Source organism: Microchirus variegatus (assembly GCF_963457635.1).
Source record: "Microchirus variegatus genome assembly, chromosome: 16".
NCBI classification, from domain to species: Eukaryota; Metazoa; Chordata; class Actinopteri; order Pleuronectiformes; family Soleidae; genus Microchirus; species Microchirus variegatus.
The window spans coordinates 2,474,097-2,486,460 of NC_139817.1; the positions used below are offsets into that span (position 1 = coordinate 2,474,097).

Consider the following 12,364-nt stretch of genomic DNA (forward strand, 5'->3'; position numbering starts at 1 on the left):
TGCGAGACTTTACTTGATGCTTGACAGGAAGTTTGACATGAATTGGTACTGGATCGGTCTTGAGAAGTGGACCTAATACCTGGAAATGACTTGTCTTGCACTTAATTTGAGACTCCAGTGGCGGAAATCTAAACATAGACCCTTGGACTTACTTGTTTTGACTTTTTGGGATGTCTTTCTTTCCAGGACCCTCCAGACTTGTCTCCAAAGACCTTTGACCTTTGAGCTTTGGCGTCTTCATCGCTCCTCTTCATCACATTCCCGACTCATCGATCATCCTCAGGTGTCACGTCTGCTGAGTTGTCGTGTACTTGGTGGTTTTGCGTCGTCGTCGTCTCAGAGTCTACAAAAATGTTTTGTTTGGCCACCGCCCTCTTGGCTCAAACCATCTGTCCGTGTCACCCGTCTTGCTCCTCTTCATTGTTTTACGTTTTAAATCTTCGTTGCTGACCTTGATCAAATTCTCTGTAAATTTGATGCTTTTTATTGATCATTTCTTTGCACGCTCGCCGTTGCCCCGCCCACCCTCTGACCTCATAATTGTTATGATTATTTTATGGTTTTATCCTCCCACCCTTCCCCTCCCCTCCCCCCTCCGTATGTCTTCTTCCCAGACCCGCCCTCGTCCATCTGAGCACCCCGTTCTCTCCGCCCCCTTCATAGGATTGGTTGTTATATTGGCCTTGATTTGGTGCTGGTTGGAGGAGCTGGCATCCTAGAGGGGACCAGGTATGGCCACGCCCCTTCTCTCTTTACCCGACACTCTGGCTGCTTTAGCGTCGGAGTGTGGCGTCTCCCGACAAAAGCGCATCAAACGCTGAAGTGCTAGCTTATAAACTCTGCCCCCCTGGTGGCCGACTGCGGTATAGTTATAATGCTGTGTTCCATTTACATCGGAAGCGGTTGCTGGGATTGTCCGAGTTCACCCAGTTCGGGGAGAAAAATCTTGGAACGCAAACAAGTCCCTAGCTAGCCATAGGAAACGTGTAGACAGGGGGCGCTCCCGTTGAAGGAAGGCCTCAGATTTCTTACTCAGAAACTCATACCAACCTCGTGTACCCTGAGTTAGGATTCCAAAATCCAAGTTTGGGGGTATTCCAATTGAAGGAAGGACCCGTGTCTTTGGAGAATTCCAAATTCTGACTACAAATGGAATGAAGCATTAAAACACCGCCCTCTGATGGCTGACTGCGGTATAGTCATAATGCTACATTCCATTTACTTTGGGAGTGGGAGCTGAGATTGTCCGAGTTCACCAAGTTCCAGAAAAAAACCATGGATGCAAACATGTCCCTAGCTAGCCATAGTTAGCAATGCCGTTTGATTGTGGCGCGTACAAACTGCGTAGACAGGAGGCGCTCTCGTTGAAGGAAGGGCCCAACTCGGAAACTCGTACCAACCTCGCATACCCCGAGTTAGCATTCCAAGATCCGATTTCGGGTGCGTTCCCATTGAAGGAAGAACCCGTGACCTCGGAAATTCCAAGTTCCGACTACAAATGGAATGCAGCATTAAAAAACGCCACCCCCTTGTGGCTGGAGGCAGTAACGGTGATTGGCATTATATGGACCAATCGATGCTTCCGATCAGTTTTTAAGTGATTTTCTTTGAAAAATCAGGCTGTGACGTCATGATTGACAGCTCACACCATTCGTGTTTTCATTTGGGACGGTTTAAAAACAGACTTCCCCCAGAGACGTGTGTGTGTGTGTGTGTGTGTGTGTGTGTGTGTGTGTGTGTGTGTGTGTGTGTGTGTGTGTGCGTGTGTGGACAGATCTGTTTACAGGGTGCACTTCTACAGCGTCATCACCACATTTAGAGTGTTTACGTGCGTATGGGAGCTTGTTAGGGACAAAAATACAGTGGATAAATGTGAGAGGTCTGTCATGGTGCAGGTTTCTGCAGACCACTACCGTTATAAATCCACTTCTAAATCGGGCTTTTCGTCAGGTCCCATTTTTAGCCGCGTGGCTTTTAAAGTCCGAAATAAAATTCAAACGTGTCGTCGTGTTTATCTTATCGTCGAATCGCAAAGATTTATCAATTTTTTTTTTTTAAATCACAGTTTTGTCTTTTTTAATAACTGAATATTCACCTGTTTTTTTGGAGGGAAATAAAGTGGGAGGGGCCTTATTTCTTTCCACCATGTCTGTCCGTTGATTGGCTTTCGCAACATTCACGCAAACGCGGGACGTCTTTTTTGCCGTGACCGTTTATTTTCACGTATTCAATAATTGAACCCCCGATGACGCCGCTCGCTCTGTCTCAGCAGAACGACTCCGAAGGCTGGAACGTGGCGGTGGCGGCGGTCGCCGTGGCGGCCATCTTGGCTCTGGTCATCCCCAGCTTCACGAGGGCCTGAGGAACTCTGGGATACGCGTCACCCGACTCACGCCGCCTTCACACACACGTCGCTCTCCTGATGTCTGACTCCGCCTCGTGGGGGGCGGGGCTAACCACAGCGGGGCCATCGCGAACGCCACAAATGTCAGCGAGAGCGCGAAGGGAAATGCAGTAAGCTCGTTTAATTCACACTTGTCCAGTTAGGAACGCTTCGGTCGTTAAATAGCGACCGAGTTAATTCTTCATTAAAACCGTTATTTTGTTGTTGTTGTTGTTTTTTTTTTTTAAACGTAAACTTGTTCAAAACTGATTTGCGTCGAATTGGAAGCGGGCCGAGTACGTAGCCCTGTGGAACGCCTTCACTGACGGAGTTTGTTTCTCACAATAACGGCTTAAAAACATACGATTAGAGGTTGTTCAATACTAAATAATTTACTTTACGGGAAGTTATACGTTTTATTTCGTTACAAATAAACTCTAAAAAAATAATCCTATTTTTTCAAACGGGATTAACGGACGAGTTTTACTCACTTTTACGAACTCTTTAACTTGTGTTTGTCAAAGTGATCGCTGACGTTTTCCTGGTTTCACTGTGACAGTTTTGCACAAATCAGTTAGAACAGTTTGTCTTTTTGAATATTGTTTACGTCATGAACGTGAAATAGGCGACGACTAAATATGTCATTTTTTAAATATTAGTTGTAGAGAATATGGCGGGAAAGTGGACAGATTTATTAAAAAATACTTACCTCTTCTTCTATAATTTATCAATTAACAATTTATCACCTTACGAAAAATGTTTTTTTTTTTACGTTTCTGATTTGTGTTTATAATAATTCAGTGAAAAATTTAGTTTGTTAGTTTGTTAAATGTTCATTTAAAAATTTTTTTTTGAACGTACACCTGTTTAAAGCTGATGTAAATAGTAAACAGGAAGCGGCCCCAGTACGTAGCCCTGTGGGACGCCTTCGCCAACGATGTCTTTATGAACAAACTTAAAGATTAAACATTAGCAACTTTGACTGTAGCCGCGAAACAAATTCAAACCACAAAAACAAACTGAGCACTTTTTCGTTACGTTTGATTTGTTTGACGTTTCTTATTCGTTTCTTATTCGTAGCATTGAAATCTTATTATCGGAGTTGATCTCGTTTCTTTTGCACACACGAAAGTTCCAGTGTTTACATTTTAGTGGCGACCAAATAATAATAACAACGTTAATGTTGAATATAATCGTATAAACTTGAGCAGATGTTTTAATGGCTGTGATCGTATTTGTGATGATAGAGATGACGACCTTTTACAAAAGTAATACACAAAAGTATCAGTGACATTCCGTAATAATTATCGTACGTTTTTAAAATCATAACACGTTTAAATATCAAAGACTGTTGTGAATAAAACGACTGAGCTGTGTTTGAAGTGGCATTAATGTGATGAAGCAATCAATTATTATTATTATTATTATTATTCACGTATTTGGTCATCTATACGTTCACAACATAACTGATAATAACTAATAACCAGCATGTTGTTATGGAGACTTTTGTATAACTTTTAGCATGAGAACGTTTACATAAACGGAAAAACAAGTGAGTTTTCTTCAGCTAAAAATTTTCTTTGTTCGCAAAAATTTGCAACAACAAAGAAAGATGTCAAAACAATAATAATCACAATAAACGTTTTAATTTCTACGGAAGGCAAAATCTATGGGAGCAGAAAATAAAACAAAAAAAAATTGCGTCAAATTTGTGTGAATCCCGACTCATATTCACATACAAATCTAAATAAAACATTTTTTGATTATTTTTTTATTTAATTATTTATTTTATTTTTAAAATAACCTTTGTTGTTTTTTGTCTTTACCTCAATATTAAATAATATAAAATCTAATATACGCTAACAATTTATATTTCATTTGTAACCTGCAGGACTCGATGTCGTGAAATATAACTGTGATGTTGATACCAAATGTGAGAAATTTAGTTTTACAAAGATATTTTATTGTGCACGTAAAAAAAATAAATAACCTAAACTCTTCCACGATTCCAAGAGCATGCAGATATTATTCAATAGAAATGCTGCATTTATGTATTTTTATTTAATCTTTTTATCGTTAATACTGTAAAATTGTGTTGAAGTTACTTTTTAGTTTTTAGCTAAAAACTAAAACTAAAAGTGTTAGCAAACATGTAGCAGTGAAACGTTCTCTCGTAAATAACAACAACCTTTTATGGATCATATTATGACTTTGTGTGTTAATGTTGTTTGTTATTGATCATATTGATTATTTTAATCTGAGAATGTTACTGGATTACTGAGCATTACCTCACAAATGTTAGCATCTGTAGCCATGTCGCATGTTAGCATTAGAGACGTAGCAGTGACTCTGCATGAAAATATATACGTACAGATTTATGTTTATGAACGTAACGGTGGAAACAACCAACTTTTTTGTTGTTGTATTATTAACGGAAACCGATCACGTTTCAGATCACTTTACCTGTTTGTTCACGAGGTGTTAGCTTAGCTTAGCTGAAAATATAGCTGTAACAACTTAGAAAATGTAGTTAATGCTGTGTCGTACATTTATAGCCTTGTATTATTATGGTATAGAAGCTACAGGTAGAGTGTCACAATTGTTTTCTAGATGGCTAACTAGCTAGCTTAGAAAGTTGCGGTTTAAAAATTATATTCAAGCTAAAAAACAAAAAGACGCTAAAACCATAAGGTAAATATCCAATGCTTAAACGTAGCTGGTTTAATTAATTGACTTGTGATAATTTTAGCTTGGCAAATATTGTGCTAGCTTTTCGTACAGTAGTTACATGTTGCAGCTAGCATGTCGTGTGTGTAACCAATGTAATAATTGTAGACTTAGACTAAATAACTTAGCATAAAAACTGGAAGATAGGCGACCTGTTAGCCCCAGTGAATAAATAAGAGTGTCTGATGTTGTATCATGTTTGTTTGAAATGTGTTAAAATATATAAAAGCTTAATATTATATCAGCTATTTTATTTCTAAGTGCATGCTAGGCTAGCAGTTCGCTGTTTTCAGTCTTTTGGCTAAACTAGGCTAACATGTCCCGGACCAATGTTAGTGCGAAGCTAGGCTAACTCATCCCGCACCAATGTTTGTGCTAAGACAGGCTAGGTCATCTTGGACCAATGTTCGTGCTAAGCTAGGCTAACTCATCCAGCACCAATGTTTGTGCTAAGATAGACTTGGTCATCCTGGACCAATGTTAGTGCGAAGCTAGGCTAACTCATCCCGCTCCAATGTTTGTGCTCAAATAGGCTAGGTCATCCTGGACCAATGTTCGTGCTAAGCTAGGCTAACTCGTCCTGGTCACGGGTTAAACTGATGTGAAACGTGCGTCTCTGACGTGGACGTTTGATGAGTCCAAACTGTGACTGTTTTGAACTTCCTGTGTTTCTGTACGACGTCCGTTAGCTTTAGCGTTAGCGGAGTCACCTGACCGATGAAATTCTGATTCTGATTGTTATTGTTATCGTTACTTCATGTTTCTGCACTTTAAGTCTGTTTGTATGTGAACACTTTGTTAAATTAAGTCTGTACATTTTGTAAATGAACAAATAAAAGTAGTTTATCCCGATTGTTAGTATTTTGTTAGTATATTTTTCTGCATTTTTAAATGTGTTTTGTCAGGAATTATTGATGTTATTCAAAATATAATCTTATATTGGAACATATGTTGTCACAAATTATTATATTTTGACATTTTTATTTTGACTGTTTTTACGGACACGTGGCACTAATCCTCTGCCATAGTTTTCATTATAAATATGTTTTGTGTGACGTCATTCGGTGTAAACGGTTAAACTTGACCGACTTTTTTTTTTTTTCTTTTACTTTTATTTTTAATTCTTATTCATTTCCCTTTCTGTGATGTGATTGGCTGTCTGCCGATGACGTCACGGGCTCGGACCGGGTTTACGAGCAGCTTCTTCACGGGGGGCCCCCCGGGCTCTCTCTCTAAAAATACCCGGAGGTGTCACCGTTGCTCCGGAGCTGCGGCGCCCGGTGGAGGGTCGAGGAGTGTGTGTGTGTGTGTGTGTGTGTGTGGAGGGGGGGGGTGGGGGGTGTCCTTTATGGCCACGCCCCCCCCTCTCCCCCACCGGCCAATGAGCGTTGGCCTGTGTGTGTGTGTGTATATGGTCATGGCAGGGACATTCCACAGAGAGCAGCTCAGTGACGCCGAGCTTTTTAAACCTCACTCTCGTCTCCGCTGCGGCACCGACACCAAAGTCTCCGCTCCTTCTTCTCCTCCTTCTTCTCCTCCTTCTTCTTCTTCTTCTTCTTCTTCTACTCCTTCTTCTTCTCCTTTTTCTTATTTCCGCTTCTTCTTGAAACTTCCCTGGAGTTCATGGCTCAGCCCGGACTGGATCAGTGACCGGAGCGCGCACGTTTTACGCGTCTTTTACGCACGCATCCTCTCCTCCTCCTCTCCTCTTCTCCTCCTCCCTTGTTTCTTCACCTCCTCTTGAGCCTCTCCTGGAGCTCATGAACTGGATTAACTGACTCTGGATCAGTCACTGGAACGCACGCTTTACGCGTCTTTACGCACGCTCCCCTGCGCCTCCTCCTCCTCCTCCCTCCGTCTCTCCCTTTCTCTTCCTTCTCCGCCGCGATGATGAGCAGCGGCAGTTTCCTGGAGCCGCCGCAGTTCTACCAGGGCTGCGCGGACCTTGGCGGCGGCGAGGAGGAGGAGGAGGAGATGCCCGCCACGGAGAAGGACCTGGCGGAGGACGCGCCGTGGAAGAAGATCCAGCAGAACACGTTCACCCGGTGGTGCAACGAGCACCTGAAGGCGCTCAACAAGCGCATCCACGACCTGCAGAAGGACCTGAGCGACGGCCTGAAGCTCATCGGGCTGCTGGAGGTGCTGAGCCAGAAGAAGATGTACCGGAAGTACCACAGCAGACCCAACTTCCGTCAGATGAAGCTGGAGAACGTCTCTGTGGCGCTGGAGTTCCTGGAGAGGGAGCACATCAGGCTGGTGTCTATAGGTATGAACACACACACACACACAGACACACACACACACACACACACACACACACACACACACACACACACACACACACACACACAGACACACATACACACATACACACACACACACACCTGCAGAAGTTTCTCACGTGCAGCATCACCAAAACTCAGGGGGCGGGGCCAACATCACTATACATTAAAGCACTGAAGTAAATTCATCATCAATCTCGTCATTTTACCCATAAATACAAAATAAAATCCCTTTAATATGATATATATATATTATGTGTATATATACATTATATATAATAATAATATAGCATGGCTGCCCCGCCCCCCCCGACCCCCATAGACCTGGTCCTGGTCCTGGGACCACATCACGTGGAGCGTGGACGTGTTCAAGGAAACAGGAAGTGAAAGTTTGACGCTCGATGCCAAAACGGAAAAAAACGATCCGGTTTCCTCCGATCCGGTTTCACCTCGTCCATCATCTGGACCGACGTGAGCGTCATCGTGAGACACAGACTGGGTCTGGACCGGGTTTGGGCTTCTGGACTCGTGGGTCTGAGAGGCCTTGAGTGTCTGGGGTGTGGGGGGGGGAGGAGGGGGGAGGGGTTGTAGTATTTGGTGATTGATGACAGGACAGCTGAGCTCTGCTCTCCGTCCACCGACAGCTGCCGAAAATAGACCTGAGACCCGAGAAACAGCCGAGGTCCAACAGGCGGACGTCAGAGTGGAGATCGACGTTCTAATCACCCGTTCCACCTTAAATCACCTGGTTCGATCACTTATTCCACCTTAAATTGACACGATAATCACCTCCTGATGCTAGTTTCAATGTTCTAATCACCCGTTCCACCTTAAATCACCTGGTTCGATCACTTATTCCACCTTAAATTGACACGATAATCACCTCCTGATGCTAGTTTCAATGTTCTAATCACCCGTTCCACCTTAAATCACCTGGTTCGATCACTTATTCCACCTTAAATTGACACGATAATCACCTCCTGATGCTAGTTTCAATGTTCTAATCACCCGTTCCACCTTAAATCACCTGGTTCGATCACTTATTCCACCTTAAATTGACACGATAATCACCTCCTGATGCTACTTTCAATGTTCTAATCACCCGTTCCACCTTAAATCACCTGGTTCGATCACTTATTCCACCTTAAATTGACACGATAATCACCTCCTAATGCTAATTTCAATGTTCTGATCACCCGTTCCACCTTAAATCACCTGGTTCGATCACTTATTCCACCTTAAATTGACACGATAATCGCATCCTGATGCTAATTACAATGTTCTAATCACCCGTTCCACCTTAAATCACCTGGTTCGATCACTTATTCCACCTTAAATTGACACGATAATCGCCTCCTAATGCTAATTTCAATGCTCTAATCACCCGTTCCACCTTAAATCACCTGGTTCGATCACTTATTCCACCTTAAATTGACACGATAATCGCCTCCTAATGCTAGTTTCAACGTTCTGATCAACTGTTCCACCATAAATCAGTGCTCGAATCACACTGTCCTCCTTAAATGTGACGTATCGCTCAGATAAGTTAGCCAAAAGTTAGCATAAACTTTTCCAAATGTTATCGGATTTCATTCATGTTAACGATGAATGAAAGTTGGCTGAAAGAAACGTTAAAATGTTAAAAAGTGGGAAAAGTCAATAAAAGTAAAAGTTTGCTAAATATACAAAAGTTAGCAAAAAAGATACGTAAAAGTTGAGTGAACTGAAGGTTAGCTGAAAACTACCTCAAAATTGGACTGAAGTTAGCTAAACAATAGTAAAAAAAATAAACTTCCCAAATACAGCCTTACGTTAACTAAAAACTAGCTTTAAAAAAATAGTCAAAACTTAGCTACAATTAGCTAGAAGATAAGTAAGTAAAAGTTAGCTTAATTTAGTGAAGAAATATGCAAAAGTTAGCAAAACGCTACAAAAGTTATCTCAAAGAAACGGTCTAAAGATAGCCATACGTTAGCCATAAACTAGCTAAAAAAATAGGCAAAACTTAGCTACAATTAGCTAGAAGATAAGTAAGTAAAAGTTAGCTTGAGTTAGTCAAGAAATATGCAAGAGTTAGCAAAAAGCTACTTAAAAGTTATCTCAAGAAACGGTCTGAAGATAGCCATACGTTAGCTGAAAACGATGTCAAAATTAGCGATAAAATAGTCTTAACTTCACTAAAATTAGTTAGAAGATAAGTAAAAGTTAACGAAAAGTTAGTAAAGAAATATACAAAGTTAGCAAAGGATTCTTCCAAAAGAAAGACAGCGATATGTTAGCTAAAATGTAGCACAAAATTAGCTTAAAACGAGTCAAAACGTGGCTATAATTAGCTAGAAGATGAGTAAAAGTTGGAGAATAAATATTTAAAAGTAAAATGTGCTGAATGTTAGTTTTCAGATATTTTAACTTAAATGTGTTAATGAAGCTGAAAAGTGAAGAGTCACTGATAAATCACATGATCTCAAATCACTGTTTAGTCTGGTTTACACTAAACCTGGTTCTGTACTCGTTTATAGTGGTTCCGGTTCTGTACTGGTCTGGACTGGTTTATGGGGGTTCTGGTTGTGTCAGTGTGTGTGTGTGTGTGTGTGTGTGTCAGTGTGAACTTTCTCTCTAATGTTTCCCATGTGTGTGTGAGTTTGTCATCACACAGGAATGTTTCACTGAGGCCAGGACAGCCCTGACACACACACACACACACACATACACACACACACACACACAGACACACACACAGACACACACAGTGCCTCGCGTTAGGCTCCGCCTCCTCCACAGTCGGATTCTTGGATGTTTTGAAAAGAGATAAAAACTCACTTTGAAACTGAATTCCAGTAAAAAAAAAAAACACGTTTCCTGAACAGGTTTCATGCAGCGTTAGCATTAGTGTTAGCGTTAGCCTTGCACCACGTCCAGCTGAGGCTCTGTTGCTAGGCAACAACACAGTGACGTAGCAGGGAAATCCTCTGGAGACGATCGTCTAACACGGTCTGGACTAAACCAAACCTGTGTATTAGAAAATAGGAAAAATAACTTTATTATTTTAGAAGATTTCTTTGTCCAGTGAGAGAATTTGAAAGAAAAGGAGAGGCTGAAAAATATACTGCCAACTAGTGTTCGGAGGCTGAACTACAACATAATACCACTGTTATTATGATAATATAGGGAAAAAGTCCCTTAAGAATTCAGCCTTTTTTCCCTTACGAATTCAGACTTTTTCCCCTTAAGAATTCAGACTTTTTCCCTTTAGAATTCAGACTTTTTTCTCTTATGAATTCAGACTTTTTTCCCTTTAGAATTCAGACTTTTTTCCCTTAAGAATTCAGACTTTTTCCCTTTAGAATTCAGACTTTTTTCCCTTAAGAATTCAGACTTTTTTCCCTTAAGAATTCAAACTTTTTCCCTTTAGAATTCAAACTTTTTCCCTTTAGAATTCAGACTTTTTTCCCTTAAGAATTCAGACTTTTTTCCCTTAAGATTTCTGACTTTTTTCCCTTTAGAATTCTGACTTTTCCCTTTAGAATTCAGACTTTTTCCCTTTAGAATTCAGACTTTTTCCCTTAAGAATTCAGACTTTTTTCCCTTTAGAATTCTGACTTTTCCCTTTAGAATTCTGACTTTTCCCTTTAGAATTCAGACTTTTTTCCCTTTATGAATTCAGACTTTTTCCCTTACGAATTCAGACTTTTTCCCTTTAGAATTCAGACTTTTTTCCCTTACGAATTCAGACTTTTTCCCTTAAGAATTCTGACTTTTTTCCCTTATGAATTCAGACTTTTTCCCTTTAGAATTCAGACTTGTTTCTCTTATGAATTCAGACTTTTTTCCCTTATGAATTCAGACTTTTTCTCTTATGAATTCAGACTTTTTCCCCTTATGAATTCAGACTTTTTCTCTTACGAATTCAGACTTTTTCCCCTTTAGAATTCAGACTTTTTCCCCTTTAGAATTCAGACTTTTTTCCCCTTAAGAATTCAGACTTTTTTCCCTTATGAATTCAGACTTTTTTCCCTTATGAATTCAGACTTTTTTCCATTATGAATTCTGACTTTTTTCCCTTAAGAATTCAGACATTCCCTTTAAACCGTGACACATTAGTGCTGACTCATCTCAGGCTCTTTCAATCACGTCGTTCTCTGTGTTACTCATGTTCCTCAACATGACTCGGCTAAAACGCTGATGCTGATTTCTGAATGGTATCTTCCGTCGTCGTCGTCGTCCGTCGTCATGACGACCGCGTTGAGCTGATAGCGACTGTGACTTCCTGCTGATCCTCATGGTTTTTTATCAGAGGTCAGAGGTCGCGTCGTCTTCGTGCTCAGCGTGTGTGTGTGCGTGTGTGTGTGTGTGTGTGTGTGTGTGTGTGTGTGTGTGTGTGTGTGTGTGTGTGTGTGTATCTGCTGACTGTCACTGTTTCCTCATCAGTAAAGTTTTCAGTTTGACTCTGAACAACAAACGTTCTCTTATCCACCCCCCCCCACGGACTGGAAGAGATCACATGACGCGTTGGGGGGGGGTGATGAATGCTGCCTGTGTGTGGGAGTCAGTGTGTGTGTGTGTGTGTGTGTGTGTGTGTGTGTTTGTGTCAGCTGTCGTCACAGTTGCTCTGAGGCATCTGAAGCAACAACTGGAGCTTCGATCTCTCTCTCACACACACACACACACACACACACACACACACACACACACAGGTTTGTGCAGCTGTCCTCGTGAGGACACTGCATTGAAAACCTCGGCCTCTCAGACTCCGAGTGTCTAGACAATAAAAAACAGCTGTTCACTCATATATCGCAATATTTGATGGAATTTCAAAATAAAAGTTTTCATAGAATAAAGTCATTCTAACGCTATAGTGGAGGAGCCGTATTCTTGTATTTGTCGCCTCTTTAGGACACGAAAACCTGTGTGTGTGCGTGCGTGTGTGTGTGTGTGTGCGTGCGTGTGTGTGTGCGTGTGCGCGCCACTGTCC

At 41.3% G+C, this 12,364-nt stretch overlaps 1 protein-coding gene across 2 annotated transcripts in view; it reads left to right on the forward strand.

Annotated features, from left to right (window-relative positions):
• Nucleotides 1-6,552: 6,552 nt before the first annotated feature.
• The window catches only part of LOC310938083 (filamin-C-like), a 32,426-nt gene continuing 26,614 nt past the window's right edge, over nucleotides 6,553-12,364 (forward strand). Inside the window, exon 1 of one of the 2 annotated variants that reach the window (XM_083902503.1) lies at nucleotides 6,553-7,376. In XM_083902503.1, the coding sequence (XP_083758629.1) occupies nucleotides 6,998-7,376 (379 nt within the window). In that variant the 5' untranslated portion in view covers nucleotides 6,553-6,997. The remainder of the gene's footprint in view (nucleotides 7,377-12,364) is intronic. The other variant, XM_083902502.1, reaches the window with a different exon arrangement.